Here is a 17565-nt window from a genome sequence, read left to right as displayed (position 1 = left end):
AAGAGCTTAACCACATTACCATCACAGGGATGGGGTTTTGAAGATATTTGGAGAATTGATATTCCAGATGCTTTTGTGAGATAAAACCTCTAAGCTCTTTTAGATCAGTCATTCCCTCTAACAGCTAAGCCACCAGAAGTTGGGGAAGCTTAGACTTTGATGCCCATTTAGGAAAACCATGATGGATGATATTTAGTACTTTGTAAGTCAGACTAGATTATCACAGTGATTCCTGTCTGGTTTTAAAAACCTATTGATCCACTGGTGTCAGCACTGCAGAAGACAGCAAGTAGAAGCTTTCAAAATACTTAGATTGGGACTATTGCAAACTTTGATGCTGCAAAATCCCAACATCACAATGTATCTTCTGACAAGAAGAAAATTAAACTTATGCTAATTAATACATTAATTTTAATTGGAGTTTTCACACGGCACATAGTAATCAGATTCTGAAAAGATGACTGAATGCATCCATGTAGGAAACTACAATCTATCATGTTAACTCTGACTAGAGGAATTTAAGATACTAATGCAGTTTCCTTGTCTGAGGAACATTTCCAGCTATTTTACACATAGCAGTCCTCTGGGTTTGGGATAGTTTATAAGCATGTACTAGTGAAGGTAGTCAGCAGAAAAGCTTTAACAAGAACAGAAATTGTCTTCTTCCAGTGCAGCTTGAGCAACACTACAAATACGTCACATACATCATGAAAACCAGCTACGAAATATAAGAACTTGCAGCCATCCAGAGACTGATTAATGATTCAAATAAGCAGTCTCTTTGCATAATAGCACTTAGGGAACATTATAGACACAGACCCCATCCAACAGCTTAAACTGGGCTCTAGATCAAGAAAACATATGCAAAACTGCAACGTTGCTGCCTGCAAAATCCAGCTAGTGATGATACCAGCATTAAGCTATTTTTGATGCCTATGAGTCTAATAGTGCAGTTTTTCAGGTTTAAGAAAAATAACAACGCTGGAAGCAGCTCTGTTTCATTATAATTCTCATAGGATGAGTTTTCAAAAAGGTAAAGATCCTGGCAACTTGAAATCATAAAGGATATCTATTACACTTTTCAAAAGAGCAACAGTATTATTCATTCAGCTCTAACCATCCGCTCTGTAACGAAAGCCTATCTGCCTAAAATATCCCCACTGGATCCATTACTTACTATACCTGTCTTTAAGCTGTTAGGCAGCTGCTATGTTCTTCTCACAGGATTCCTGTTCTCAGGCCCAGGCTCTGGACGACACAGTAAAACATGGATAAAATGAAAACAAGCAGTGAAGAATCCATCTACAGGATTATTTGGGATTACAGTTTTGGATGAGATATGCCAAGAAATCAAGGGACTTAGCCTATACCTTTGTGTATTGTCACATACATAACACAATGGCCTCCACTGAGGATAATTCTCTTTTATCTAAGGAAATCATGCTGTTTGTAGAATTTCATCTTCCCATTCAAAATACAATTTCAAATCTGTTTTTTGGCAGTTTAGTAATGCTGTGTGGCACTGCATACTACCTTCACCAAGGTTCCGGTAGCCTCAAGCACCATAATTACAGGTATGCAGAGGTACACGGGATAATCAGAAGGGAAGAACTGAGATTTCCTTTCAGCAGAACAAATACTATTGCGTGTCCATAAAAATAATTTATCTTTAATCCTGAGGAAGGACTGAATGAAATATCCAATGATTGGATTCAACTGAATGAAATATCCAACTTGGATTCTTAATTTCTTTAAAATTATTTGGTTAGAAAGTTTGCCAAAGCTTTTAAGAAATTCAAAAGATGCAACAGGTAGTAGATTGCCTTTATGTTTGTCAATTCATCCAAAAAAGTATAACACATGTACGAGGTACAAATTCCTCTTCCAAAATGATATGTACCATTAAACTACTGTTATCCATGTTTTGTGACTTGTCCCTTATAAAGAGCAGCTCTAATTTGGGAATTCCCTTTAGGGTCCTCACAGTGAACGCCAAAGCAAATAATTCATTTAGCTTTACGGCAAAGACCTTATTTTCCTTGAGCACTTCTTTTACATCTTGATCATCTATCAACCTTATAGACCTGCAGGCAGGTTTCTTGCCTCTGATGTGTTTTAAAAAAGTTTTTATTATTAGTTTTTATGCCTTTAGCAAGTTATTCTTCAAAATTGTTTTTGTCCTCTATTATTATTTTTTTGCATTTAACTTGCCAGAATGTACTGGGGTTTTGTTCCTTAGTTCATTTGGGCAAGACTTCAAAGGGTGTCCTTTTAATGCTAATGACCTTCTTCAGTTTAATAATCCCCTTTGCTAATTTCTAATATGACCTTGTATAAAGTTGCAGAGTTTTTCAAATAGGGGTAATACGTTTGCTGTCTATGGTAAAGCTGCAAAAATGCATTCCTACAATGGTGATTTTATATAGCTGTCATGTCACCTGAAAGTGTTATTTTGTTCTGTTTCTGTTTTGCCCTCTTAGCTACTGCTTTTAGATTTCTTTCAAATTTATGTTGGTCTCCTTTCAGGAGTGTATGCCAATCTGAGGACTTTTTGGCTTTAGTACTCCACCAGGAATGATATATTTGAGCATGTTTATATTTATTATTACAGAAGGATTCTGTGACAGTTACATCTTCAATCAAGACTTAATCCTTGCTCAGGGATAAATAAAAATCTAGTCTTCTCTTTTGGGGTCTCTGATTTCTTACTTCAAGATGATGTCATTTTTAAAGTGTATAAATGCAATTTCTACATCACATTTGATCATGACAATCAGTCCTCGTCTTTCTATGAGTTCTCATTGCTTCTTTGGTAAGTCTGAGCATACCATTATAAAGATGTTTACTGCTACCATCCCATTTTGTCAGGAAATTTTTCTGCATATATATTGTGAGGTTGTTCAGTACTCGGTGAAATTATTCTGCCCCACCAACCTCTTCTTTTGTTTTCTTTTCCCTTTTTTGCTTTTGAGTTTTCTTTTAACTCTAATGTCACTCCTCCACTGGCTTGGTTTCTTCTGCTATTTGTGAGTTATTTTACACTGCTATTCCAGTTCTCACTGATTGAGATGCTATTATGTCAATATCCTCATGTAAAAACAGCATTTCCCTTTACCCATCTTCATAGCATACATTGGGCTAATTGTCCACTGGCTGGGTAAGCCTCTATTACAGCTATCTTGCACCCGTAGAACAGCATGAACAGGCATAGTTAGGTCAAACACTTGGCCAGCTGTCTGTAAATCATTTTTGAATACTAAGAGCTCTTTTGTATTAAATAAAAAAGCCCTGGCAGTGACTTTGCCCCTGTGTCTTAAAAGGCAAATACAATCCCAGGCGGAAAATTGAGCTACATGAACAAAGGGCATGTTCCCAATGCCATCTGAAGTAGGAAAAATAAAATGGATCAGCTCATTCCAGGCATTTCCTCTTGCATCCTGTGAGGAGCCCCATCTCTAAGAAGCTCTGGCAAAAGCCAGTTAGAATTGACTGCTGTATCGCTCAGGAGCTCACTGTCCTCAGTGCTCATCGGTTCAAATGCAACCATTGACTGAAACAGACTTGTCAGTGACCTTGACTCTGATCCAGTTTATAGAGGCAGTTGGGGGAGGAGCAGAAGCAAAGATGTAATTTTGCATAAGTGGGTAAAAAAAAAAAATATTAAAAATCTCAGACTCTGTGTCTCACTGAAAAACAGAAGGGGCGAAGAGAAACATGAAACCAGAATTACTGAGGAGGAGCTTAAATATGTCTCCCAGACTCAGGAAAATTCTCAACACAGCATTGAACATGTCAGCCACTCCCTGAATAATGCTACTTAAAATTAAATATAAAAAGAAAAAAAGCCTGTCTCCCCAGTGCAGATACTAAAAGAGGAATTTGATAGCATCACAGCTGTGAGATCCACAGAAAGTAGAAGCAGAAAGAAGATGCAAGAGGGCAAGTAAAGAATCCATACTGAAACTCTCTTGTATACTCAGACCAAGAAAACATGTGCGTCTTATATAAAGGGAATATTTTCCTCCATTGACAAGGGGTAAATTCTTTGAAGAAATGGCTCTGATTCATCAGCAGGGTGCTGGCAGATGCCCCTAGAAAAATAGAGAACATGGCTGTACATCTTTCAAAAACTGTTTTAGGAGACACTATTTCCTCAGAGGGATATTTGAGTTGTGTTCAGGCATGTCCCAGGAAAATACAACCATGTTTTGATGGTAGAGAGGTTACTAAAGCTTTGATGGATAATATTTTGATCCAAGGTAAAAAAGAGGAGCTTGACTAAAGGCCCTAAAGAACCATGGAAGGAGACAGAGCTGCTGAGCTACAACTAAGGAAGCAAGAACGCAGGTTCCATGTAATAGCAATAAAACACCTGGAAGAAAAGATAAGGTGTACAGTAGATCACTGCAAAGTGGAGGTCATAACTAACATGTCTGCCCCAAACAAAAAGCAGCAGTACAAATATTTCTCAGAATGGCAAACTACAGAAAAACCCTCAAATATGTACCTGATTTAGATGTTTAGAGCAGCAACCTTCAAATGCTACTGCCCAGATACTCCAGTTCATGGGACACAAATATGAATGCATTCAAGAAACTGAAAGCATTATCTAAAGGGGCAATTCTCTAGATATGTGATGGTGAACTACACGCTAATCTGTCTGCAGTGCTTCGAGCAGGTGTTTGAGTCTCACAGAGAAGAAAAGTTTAGGTACAAATAAAACTGGACCATGTCTGTGTTGAAACAAAGGAGATTTTGCCTCTGGGATTGAAATGTTTTATCCTTCTTTGGGAGATGAGTTTTAGCTGAAACTGTTCCTATTCTAGGTACAAACATTACTAAACAGAGACAGCAAGAAAACTCAACCAACCAAATGAAGAAACCACAACTTGGGTCAGAGGTTACCACGATGGTGATATGATAAGCACATTGAGTACAAGCTGAAATTTGGTAGCTGTAGACACATTCCCTGGAGAGTCTAGAATATTTGACAAAAGCATAGTGGAGCATCGTTCAGATTATGAACACATCAGTGGGACCAAAGCAAAACCAACCAAAAAGTCTGATTAGTTTACATGAAACACAGCTTGTAATTTCCAGAGCCTTTGCAAAAAATAAGGTTATTAGGAGAGAGTTGCTTGAACAGCACCCCCCTTCCATGACTGCCCCTTTAAGGAGGAGTTCACAGTTCCAGGTGGGACTTCATTTAGGAGTGTCAATGGTTCCTAAGATGTTATCAGAGAAATTATACATTCACTTTTATCTATACATTTATGCATATGAAAATATACATGTAGGTAGTTTACATGTTGAAAACAAATCGAAGAGAAGGGGCAAAGATCATAGATTAATTGGAGATGCAAAGGGAATCTATAGAGGTTATTGAATCTATTTGACAGCCTCAAAAGGGAATTAACTCTATCTAAACCTTTCCCAATAAATACGTGTCATAAAACCCTCCAGTGATAAAGATTCAGCACTTCCTGTAAATAATATATTCTAGTGCCAAGCTAGCTCTGCTGCGAGCAGGATTATCTTAATATTGTCTGTGTTTAGAGGACCATGGGAGGGAAGACGCTAAGACCAGAAGCTGCTTTTTCCAAGCAGAAATGTAGAACATATTGGTAGATCAAGAAAGAATGTTTACTCCAGAACAAAGTGGGAGTAGATTTGTTAAAACTGAGTGAAAGAAACCAAGGAATTCTATTCACCTGTGACTCCCCCACTCTCAGGGAGTTACTTATCAGAAAACACCACAGCTAACAAACTGATCATGCACATCACATTTAGTTCTGTCAGCAGACATCCAATATATTCATATTTAACAATGGGATGAGTTTAATGGGAATACTTTTAAACAGTCTATGTGAAGTATAATTAGAGCATTAGTAACTCATACTATCGTAGCCCATCAGTAAAGGTGGGAAATCGAGTCAAAATGCTAAGCGACTGCTAGCAAAAGCTACAGAATCAGACCCTGCTGTTTACATCGCATCGGTAAATTATGGCTTGGCACCAGTGAAACAAAGGTTGCCTTTACTATTGTTATGTTCAACAGAGAACTGAAATAAGAAGGATATTTGCAATACTAAAAAGTTACACTTCAATCAATAGGAATTTGCAAGACAGAAGCAGTACAGGGCATTTCTACAATGTCAACAAACTGGCACAAACACAAACGTTACTACAGAGAGCAGCCACAAGGTTATCACAGTCAAACACATACTTCATGAGAAGAGGTAATATCTCTTAGTTTCAGGAGGAGAGAAATAAGAGGCAGCATGTTGGCCATTTTGCCTAAGAAGAACTCAGAATAATGTGCACTGTATTAGGTTGAGAATTATTGGGGGAAAAAAAAAAAGATGCCTGATGATAGCTGTTTTGATGTCTGAGTGAAAATCATCAGGTACAATGAAACCCCAGGATATCTGAGGGACTATCTGAATATCCCTTCCTAGTGGGTTGTTAAAATTCAATATTGTGTTAACAATGATTATTCATTACTATTGTGTTGTTTAGCTGGGGAAGGAAGCCTAAGAGCTCTGCTAACAGCAAAATGGAGCCAGGTAGTGTGTTATGCTACAGATCTCATTACCCTATGTTAATCTGTTATGACTCCATATACCAGATGATGCAGACCTCAGCTGATTTGTTTGGCTCTGAGTGATTTCTGAGCTCCAAACCCTAACCCACAGCCTTTCCAAACATTTATTAACATCCAAACTGGCTTCAGCTGGAATGAGAATCAGCTTATAATTTTCCATTGAAATATATTCCACTTTTCTTCTCCAGTTTCTAACAGGATCAGGAGAGATGTTGAGGGAAAAGCAGAATTTTTTAACAGAAAACAATTGCTTCCAGTCATTCAAATGTTATGTTAGACAGTACTGCTTGTGGGCTTATAGTATACGAAGTCTTTGTCAACTACCCAGTATCACATTGATGATAATACTAATAACACTATTTCACAAGATGAGTAGAAGTAGAGTCTCTAAGACTGACACAATTTGCAGGACTGACAAAAATAAAAGTTATGTTATAGTCTAGCGAAGTACATGCATCCTGGAGATGATTATGGGCTGCGTTTTTCTTAATGTGGAGTTGTCTGGTGGATAATGTAGCACTGCTAAAGGCAGAGAGGATGGGAGGTCACTAAAGCAATGCTGCCAGTTAGGGGTAGTTGCAAGCTGTAAAATATCAGTTACAGGTTTCAAAACCTTTATTTGTCATCTAGTTTTCCATGGAACAAGAATGCTTCTCTCAAAATAGGGCACTGCCCTTATAACCAGAAAAAGATCCTGATTTCCATGGCTACAGAAGTTCAGGATAATGAAGAAAGTTGGGGTTGAATGTAGAGCACATGGAGCTCTCCCACACCACCACACTTTGATTATGACTCCTGCACAGTCAAAACCACTGTCCTTGTTAGTACACTACAGATGCTGCTACTGAAGGCCTAGGAAAGAAGTAAGCTAACAATTGCACTGACTGTTGCCACTCTAAGCAGTGTCTGAAGGCAACGGTGATCAGCCAGAGCAGCATAAAGAAGGGCAGCGACTACAGGTCTATGTCCAGCACTAACATCTGAATTGCATCTTTGAAAGGGATGGGGAGCGGTCTGGTGTGGTAAGAACATGTGTAATCTCTTGAAAGGGATGAACAGAGCTCAGTACCACAATAGGAGAAACAGAAGGTGCAAAGAAAATCTGTGAACACAGATGATGGGAAAACCTAGAGAAACCACTTAGCTGAGTAATACCATCAACTCTAATGAGTTACAGATTATCACGGAGAGAATATGTTTCCCTTCAACTACCTACATTAACTTGCTTCCCACAGCACTCAACATTCAACCTCACCTGCTTTCTTGTATCTGGGTTTACCAGCAGAGAAAACAGAAAGCTGGAACTCAGAGATCAGCTCAGGTCTTTTCCCCAGGCCAAGCTCTCTCCACTGTCTTCCTGCAGTAATGAAGGTGCATAATGTGCTGAAAGGGAAGCAACCCTAGTGAAGGACATCCATCTGCCTCCAAAGAAGGGTCTAGAAGTAGATGATGACACAGAACCAAAAGGGTCTGTGTTCAGTATGTTTGGAATAAGGTGGATATGTTCTCTGTATAGAGAGGAATGTAATCATCTGCTGAAGAATCCAGAGTTACACTGACTTATCAGACAAATGTTAATTCATCTGTAGTCTTACTGCTTGCACACCCAAGCCTACCTGGGTCAAAACCAAAGCCTCCTCAGAGACAGAAAGATCAGAAATGTATGCTTTTGTTGAAGTCTAAGCCTGCTCACGAGATCATAAAAAACCTTCTCAAAAAGTATAAAAGGTATCATTCTATCTTAAATATGTCCCCCCTCATGACTGCAGTATTATGTTTACTCATCCTTTCTTATTATTAATTCTGTTGTCAGCAGATACCCTCAAAGCCCACAGGGAAAGTGTCTCCCTCCCTCATGCCAGTCCACAGCAATAGCAACCAGATTGCCATCTTCTATCAGTTAATTCATCAGCTCTTGTGGCAGATGTCTGTGTGGTGGATTTAAAGGTTCCAGCCCAGCAGATGACTCAGATTTCAGCTCTCTGGGACTTCATTTCAGCTGTATGTTTTGCTTTGAATAATGAAAACTTTCACCCAGGATAATATTAAAAATATGTAAAGGCTGTAACATCAAGCACTCCAGAGTCAGGGATGGAAACAAAAATGTTGCCTATGCAGAAATAATTTAAGACTTTTGTCTGTATGACAAAAGAGATGATTATTAATGAGCACACCCCACGTGGGTGGGTTTTTTGTGGTTGTGGACATTTTTTGTTGGTGTTGGTATGGGGCTTTTTGTTTGTTTGTTTGTTTGCTTGTTTGTTTGTTTTGGTAAGGTCACCAGCTCAGAGCACAAGGTGCATAGTATCTCACACAGGAATCATTTGCATGTAGGACTCCAGCTTCAATGACAACAGGAGGTAGAAAACAAGCAGAATAGAAGAAAGATGGATGCAAGACAAAGTACAGTGTTGCAATGAGAGTGCCCTGAGCACTGCATCATCTCTCTGCATTTTCATTTGGGGGGGGGCAAATCACTTGAAATAGATTCTTCCCAATCAGTCAGTCATTGCCTATTCCTTGTCTTTTAAGTCCTAAGAACTGCAAATGACAGAAATATTCTATCCCAGTCTTTCTTGGGGAAGGAAGGTGTAGTGATGATACAGTGGATTTATCAAATCTTGGTGAATGACATGAAATAATCTGATCCCAAGCATCTTAAATTATCTATCTCAAATGAATAGGTATTGCTGATTACTTGACCCATCCTCTCCCTCCTAAAGATGATATGGTCATTATGGACTTTGAAACACTTTAAAAATAGAATAAGCACACTTCGTGAAACCTGGAAGAACAGGGAACCACAGGTGCTTTGATTTGTTTTCATAAAGCAGCTACAGTGAACACTTACTCTTGGACCACTCAGTGCTGGAACCACTGTAGCTATGGCATTGTGTGTGCGTCTCATACCCACTTCCAATTTCTGTGTCACTCATCCTCCCCCCTCCAGAATAAACTTTTTTTTTCAAAGGAAAACAGCTTATCTTCCATACTGCAGCAGCAAAAGAAAAATCCTCCCAAACAGCAATATGTAATATGTGGTTTTATGCTCTTATGGCAGCTAATTTTCCTTCAATGATTTAAAGGAATGAATACATCTAAAAGGCCGGCACTGAGCCGTTCTGCAATAGCGACATGAAGCCAAACTTCCTCTGCTTTAAACACTCCAATCTCCTGTAGGCAGCTCCTCACAGCAGATCTCGACTAGAACGGGAGGGATGAAGGTTATTTTTTATTACATTATTTTGCAAGGGATGTTACTTATTTCATTTCATATACCCCAGTGTTCGGAGACTGCAGGTGAGGAGAGGGTGGCAGAAATAGATGTGTTCAGATGCATAATCCCTGATCTGTCGCAGTTTGACAACAGACCCCCTGCAACTGCTTCCCCTAGGCATGCAGCCAACCGTCTATCATGTTACTCCTCTCCAAGTTACACTCTGCACCTGGACAGCACTTAAAATCTTCAGCAGCCCTAAGCGATTCAAAGCAGGTTTGTATTCTGGCACTCTGTCAGGAGGGGAGGGGTTGGGTTTTTTTAATCTCAAGTACTTAATAAGACCAGTCACTGCTAAAGCAGGATGGCACATGTACAGTCCCATGCTCTGTCTCTGAGGCAGCTGGCATGTTTTCCCCTTTTGTCCCAGCGCTTCGGATATGGTCTGTTCATAAAAATATTACTTGGATCAGAGGGAATAAGAATCTTGTATTGCCTGAGAAAAACAATAATCCCTTATACTGCACTGTATTGCTGAGGGTCTCTAAAACTGTCAGAAAGGCTGGTATTGACTAGGAGATGATGAAACCAGACAAGAAGGTTTTTTGGTGAGTAGCTAATTCACTGAGAAATGAAACTCTGAAGAGCCACCTGAACTTTGCTGGTAGTTTAATAAAAGAAGAAAAAAAAAAGATTTCTAAATAGTCTTTAAAAAAATATTAAATAACCCTGAAATGAAATGTTGTATTTGTGTTTAAAAGGCTCCTTTTTCTTTTCCTCAGAAGGAAATAGGCTGGAACTGGTTCATCTCAGGTTGATCACTGGGAAGGCTGGGAAACAGGGAGATGGAAGAAAAAAACAGATCCCCATTTTAGACCATCTCTGACCAAATATTTCTTCTGAGTTTTCACTTTAGTCACCACAGCAAATAAATTCATTCTTCACACATAGGGCAGCTGGAAACTATCAGGTTTTCAAAGTTTCCCAGAAATGGGGCAAAGCTGAAAACTATCCCCCCTACCCAAGAATCGCTTTATTTTACTGACAATGACTTTTAATAGTGCCAGGATTTGTTGTTTTACTAGCTAGGAACATTCCCTTACACCCAACTTTCTTGTAATGTTTAAGGACCTCTTTATTCTTGAAAAAAAACCCCTTTCTTCTCAGACAAAGCAGCCTACATGCTCTCTCCCCATCATCTAGAAGGAAACTTGTCTTGCTATTTGGGGTAGGAAACAGAGGAAAGACCAGGATGGTTGTAAAGCTCCTTTCTTTACTTTCCATCATCATCACTCCAACACTCCAGGGCTTAGGAGCCTTGGTCACAGGCACAGTGCTAGGTGCTGCACAAACAGAATAGAAAGACAAATTCTGTGTCAAACAATTAGCAGTCTAAGAAAATATCTTCCATGCAATTGGATTCCACTCCATATTTAAGAACCTTATCTATTAACCTGTCTTCCTTGTACCTAAAACCCCTTCTGCACAGGTATTACTACCAGCTCGAAGATAAAACGTCCAATTAAGATGTAGTGGGAGAATCAGGAGTTAAATTAAGGGAGCTTTTATCCTACACATGATGTAGCCAGGGGTAAGAATCCTCTTTTGTTATTAGCAAGGCAAACTAGGTCCTTTTTCAGGCTAATAGAAAGAAAAACAAAAAATTAGCAAAACTTCAGCGAATTAAAGATCCAAACGCAATCCCCATAATGGGAAGTAAAAAGAAAGGACAAATACTAGGAATTTCATGCAGAAAAAATAATCTTCTATAAAATCTCCTCTTATTTTTATGGTAGTGATTTTTTCCTACCCCTCTCCATCTTTGTTGAGCAGTTTTTCCTTAGGTGCCACGTTCAATAATCCTTCTGCGCTTTGATGTCAAACATTCAATAGCTGTCTGCCTCCCTCCCACTCCTCTTCTCCATATTCTCTGCAATCCATCTCCTCTGATTAGCTAAGATTTCACCTTCAAGAACACCTCTGCTTCTCTAAGTGAGCATGAGTGTGTGCATGTGTGTTTGTATAATATTTGCAAATATTATCCCCCTCCTGCTCTGCATGCTACACAGCCACCCCTGCCAGAGCTCTGGATTAAACATCAATGCCATTCAGTAATTCAATTGGGGGGGCCTGCTGTTTTGAATCCAGCTCAGGACATCACAAGAGCAGCTTGATTGAATTTAAGCCCTGCTTTCAGAATTATTCCATATCTAATCTGAGCTGAACTTCATTTCACTTGCTCTCTCCATTCTGACGCATCCTGTGACACCAGACACGAATGTTCCCTGATCTCATGCAGTGGGGGTGGTGTTTGCTTACTTCTCTCTTATTTTGGTTTGCCACTGGGTTAAGCCACGTTGGAATTACTGATATCTTGTACAACCCCGCAGCGGGACAGAGTTGGTACCTCAGCAAGTAGCTGGTCTGGCATGACCTTTCCCCACTCACCGGATTGTTGTACATATCAATGATGAGCTGTTTCACTCCGTGCAGTGTGGGATGAGCCCAAGGAGATGGATTTGTCCAGTGCCGGTTTAAATCAAACCCCATCAGGGAGCACCTGCACACATAAAAAAATAAACACACACAGAAGACATATATGGGTTGTAGCCTTTTCTCGATTCAGCTGCAGAATTAGGGCTATATTCATCATCTTATGTTTTTAAAGAAGTTCTTCTCATGGAAAAAACAAACGCTCTGTCTAGGCAGAGATCGCCTAGACAATCTGTGGCCACTGCTACACGCTGGGATTGAAATTCCTTCTGTTCTCTCGAACTGAGCTTGAGACCAGTGGACCTTGGGTAGATCTTGCTCAGGAATTCTCTGGAAGACCAAACAAATAATAAAAGCCCAGGCAGAGATGCAACTTCCTCTGAATTTAAAACAAACAAACAAAAAAAATCAACCTCACTGCTAAGCCTTAAATCTTCTTGAGAAAAGAAGAGCTTTCATTGATCCCTGGTCTATTATGAGAATGTCTGTTCATCCTTAATCTTCTAAACACACCTATGCAAACAATAGAGATTTACTCCAGTAGCGCTCTCCTTCGACAAAAATTCTGAGAATCTGACCACCAAAACCCATAAGTTTAATTGGCAAAAAGAAAATAAAATTCCTCACTTCTCTAACAGCTGAAACAAATGAAAAATAAAAACTAAGACAGCAGTGAAATGATAAGAAAAGGGAGGGGATGAAACTGGAAGATTAAATTCAGTTCCAAAAATGAATATTTCCCTATGAACCAAAACCCACACAGTTAATGGGGCATTCTTCTATATAAATTCTTATAGGAAGCTAACCTGGCAGGAGCTTTCTTGCTCCTTGGCCTTAGACAAGCCAACCATCAGGCTGTCTGGGAGTTCAAACACCCAGCTGCCAGCACTGCAACTCCATCACCGCAGACTTGGTGTACAGATGAGCTGGATGGTTCCCTGTGGTGGAGAAAACTACCTCCTTGTTTGCATGTCTGGAGAACAAATGGATTTCTTCTCTGGACACCCCAATAGCTACAATTCCACAGACAACTGAAAGTTGTCTCCATCCCACTATAGAGCAAAACCCAATATATAAAATTTCTCTCTCTCCTTTTTTTTTGGTCTTCATGTAAACTCTCTCCACTCAGTTCTACTAAATCCTGTCTTCTTTTGAACTCAGACATTAATATAAAATCAGAAATACTTCCAGACACATTGGTAAAATTCCACTGGGATAAAACTGGTATAAGAACAGAATCACAGGAATGAGTTTTTCATTTAACAAACACAGGAACTGGGGGGATCATCATGAGTCTTACTGTATTCAGCACAATTTCAAGAAAACAGCATGCTCAGTCTACAGGATAACTTTCTGAACTCATATATAGGTTTAAGGGGATAGTTTACAGTAGTTAGTTTACAAATATTTAAAACTAATAACACCACAGAAAACAAGTATATTTTGATTCCATTATGTTCATCTCCAAAGCACAACAAAGTGGCAAAGGTTCAGAGCACCAGAAGCAAATTTTAAATTCAAACATAGATTGTCAATATTAAATTTGGGGCTTGGGACTTTTAAAATAACTTTATATAAGTCATCTCTATAGGGAACAGAAATAAGCAATATCTAGATTCTGTAAGATACTAAGGCATTGCGATTTGCAATATTTGAATATGCCGTGAATGTCTGGTTAGTGATGAATCTCACAGTTCATTTCCAGCAACAAAACCAGTTGAAAACAGTTGTTTTTAGTTGAGAAGACTTTATAAACAGAAGGAATCAATGCTTGACAGACAAGTGATTCATTTGGGAAGCTCTTCTGAGCTCTATTTAATAGGAACCCAAATTAATTTCCAAATATCATTTAGCTAGTCTTTGATGTGGTATATCACATCTTTATCAATGTAACAACAATTAATTAAATTTCTGATGTAGACTTTACTATTTCTTTCCAGTCTGGGAACAATGTAAAATTTTCTTTTTCCCCTGTTTGTAAGTCTTTTTTCTTTCCTTTTTGCCTAAAGACAAATTTGTATCTACCACATTCTCTCTTTATTCATCTGTTTCCAACTTCTGGTCTCTCTAAGGAAACATCAAGTTGTGTTCCTTGGTACTTCAGATTTGATTATTGACTCTATTACATGTAGAACTGTCTCCCAGAGCTCACGTATATCAGGACATGACCAAAACATACGGTAAGAGTCTCCCACATGCCTATTACAGATCCTGCATTCATTATATTCTCTTGCTCCCAGATGATGTGATCTCCCCTGTGGCTAATACCTCCAATGCAAGAACTTGAACAGGATAACTTAAAAATTGCATCTTTCACTGCTTTTTAATTCCCCCTACCAATCTTAAACCAGCTCATTTCTAGTACATATTGCTTGCTACTTCCATTGTTTAACTCTTTACCTGCTGCTTCAAGCACTGGGTGGGCAAAGTAGAAATGTAGGTATACTCTGGAAACAGCAGCTCTACAATGGGAAACAACCATGTTCCAATATAATACAAAATTTCTCGGTATTTAAGACCAGCTCTCTTAGTCACACTACAAGTGTTGTCAATGTCTTCAGTATGGTTCCTCATGTGACTGTAAGTCTTCTCCAAATTTAGAAATGGCCTCCCAGACCGGCCTATATGGATTTTTTTTGTGCAGTCAATAATGTGTTCAGTACAAAATTACAAGGGGAAAACCCTCTAAATTACATCAAAGGGCACTTTAAATATGATCTTTCAAAGGGTATATGGAGGAAAGCAAAACTGGAGACATTACAGGCTGCAGGAGGTGCAAGGGAAGACAAAAGCAGCTTCAAAATTGGTGAGGGTTGGAGCAGGTGAACATTTCCAGCATGAGGGCACTGGATAATGCCCCATTACATGAGGTTTAATGACCACAACCGTGAATGCTCTTATAAATATTGCAGGTAATACTGATATAGAGCCAGATAAGAATGCTGGCACAGACTCTCACAGGTTAGGAAAAAGTGCTATCAGAAGTAGGTGAGCTTTCTACAGCAAGCAAGGTAGCAAACTGCTATTACCTGATTGTGGTATTCATTCATACTGTGAAAACCTCAGTTGTGTGTCACATACTCATTTCAATTTAAAAAAAAAAAAAAAAAAGGGAAAAAAAAAAGGAAAAAAGGCATCTATGTAATTTAAAATATTTAAGGCATTAACAATAGTTTTAATTTTGGATTACACTTCTTAGGATTTGCTAGATATCCAGTCCACGTACCATGCTTCTGTTTTGTGACTGAATGTACATTTAGATCAGGTTCTGTGATTATACTTGCTGAATTAGAATTTACTTTTCACAAATGTTCTTCAGCCTTTTTTCTAAAATTTCTGTTTTCTATGAGTAGATGAATTTATTACAGTGTTTATAAATTTACATAAACACAGTGCAAATTCAGTCAAAGCAAATGAGTTTCAAAACTGAAATGGAAACTGAAACATTTTGCAGTATTCATCCCTCCCTACTTGGGAGACAGCCAGATCTCAAGAGGTTACCAGCTCGGCTCAGTAAAACCCAAGATGTTCAGACCAGCATTCAGCTTGCTGGGAAATTAACTGGACAGAACCTCCTTGCCTTGGGGGTTGACTCATCACTGGTTTAAAGGATTTCTCATGCAGCTGCTTTAAAGAAAACATCTTTCTCCCTTTCTAAAACTGAAGAAGGCTTAGTATTAAGGCCTGTGCTGGGTTTATTTTAGGGCTGCTTCCTTTGAAGTTGTGCCTCTTCTTTCTGGAATCTCCAAGTTATAGAACCTCCAGGAACCCTGCCTTCCTTTCAATTCAGTTCTCCCTCCCCTGTTCGTTTTTCCTACTATGTGAGTCGAAGTCTCTCACTAACAGACCCATTTTCACAAGGTGAGATATGGAGAATAATGGAGGAAAGGAGTTAAAGAAATCCTTTTTCATGGCATATGATTTATTACAAAGAGAACTCTACACTCTTCCCTTCAGCTTTGTAAGGTTATGTTGGTTCATTGGATCAGTACCAGGTGAATCTCCAGATAATAGTCCACACAAAGCCAGGGAGTTGAAATCCACAAATGGCACTACCAACAGGGTTAGGATTTGAAATTGAAAAGGTAGTGGGGTGGGGGGGGAAGTGGTGCACTTTTTTTTTTTTTTCTCCTCAGGCTTATTGCAATAAGAGTGGAGACAAAGGGTAATTGGCCTCTATTGTTGCACTTCTTCGAAGGAAGAGTTATATCAAGGAACTGCCGTGAGACTGCAGCCTGCAATATCATGCAGGAAGAGTAGGTGTGCAGCATGAGAGAGAATACAAGGGCAACAGATGGAAGACTTGCTTCTTTTAATAAATGTATCATTTTAAACCTGTTATATTCACGACATTTTACAAATCAACTCTACACCTGCCGTTGTTGAAGTCAGAGTCTTCATTAGTGTGCATTTCACCGTTTGGGTGCTTGGGGTTTGAGATTTATGCATTTGCCTATTATATTCATTAAACAGGATTCATTCAAGCCCACATGTTCTAAGGCAATTAGGTAGGAAGACATCCTAGCACTACAGCTACAGCGAATCCCCCCTCCCAACTCTCTCTCCCCCTCCCCAGCTCTGGATTTTTAATTTAGAGTGCTGGAAACCGTCACAAAGGCTATTTAACAGAACACTGCGGTGTGCTCCAGGCAGCACACAAGTGGCCATGCAGAGCAGAAGAGCATTAGCTCCCGCAGACCACACGATGGAGTAGGTGTTTACAGAATCAGCACTGCATGGTGTACTGACACAATTCTAAATAGTACATGACGGTTAAAGATGTGTTTCTCCATTTTCTGTGTAAACAGTGTTAAATAAGAATAAACACAAAGGGATATTTTCTCCTTCTGATGAATATATGCATTTCTCAGAGCTGATAATGGGCATTACAGACATACACACCAAGGAGAACACGCGTCCCCACCTGACATGGGCAGACTCCCTTCTCTAATCTTCAGGATATATCTCAATTCTAGTATTTAACTCTCCCTACACACCTCAGGCCCTCAGTAATGCCAGAAGGATTCCTGGGCATGAAGAGGAATGCTGAAAATAAAAACCCATCCCACCTCAGACAATCACGCCCTGTGACTGTGCCTGGGATATAAGACGGTCAGATCCTATCACTAGTGTAGCTCATCCCTGCAGCTAGCACAGGAGTCATCCCCCATACCCTGGGATATTTTTCTGTACTGTGCCAAGTCCACTTTCCAGTTTTTCAAGGGACAGGGTTTCCAGTGCATCCCCTGGG

At 39.3% G+C, this 17565-nt stretch overlaps 1 protein-coding gene across 1 annotated transcript in view; it reads right to left on the bottom strand.

Moving 5' to 3' along the window:
* The window catches only part of AGBL4 (ATP/GTP binding protein-like 4), a gene marked incomplete at its 5' end in the record, with an annotated part of 153204 nt that extends 140823 nt beyond the window's left edge, over positions 1-12381 (bottom strand). Inside the window, one exon of the mRNA XM_010147501.1 lies at positions 12270-12381. Within this exon, the coding sequence (XP_010145803.1) occupies positions 12270-12381 (112 nt within the window). The remainder of the gene's footprint in view (positions 1-12269) is intronic.
* Positions 12382-17565: the final 5184 nt, after the last annotated feature.

Source organism: Eurypyga helias, unplaced genomic scaffold (genome assembly GCF_000690775.1).
Source record: "Eurypyga helias isolate BGI_N326 unplaced genomic scaffold, ASM69077v1 scaffold5530, whole genome shotgun sequence".
Lineage (NCBI taxonomy): Eukaryota > Metazoa > Chordata > Aves > Eurypygiformes > Eurypygidae > Eurypyga > Eurypyga helias.
Note: the sequence above shows the minus strand (reverse complement) of the source record. Positions and strands in the feature narration are given on the sequence as shown.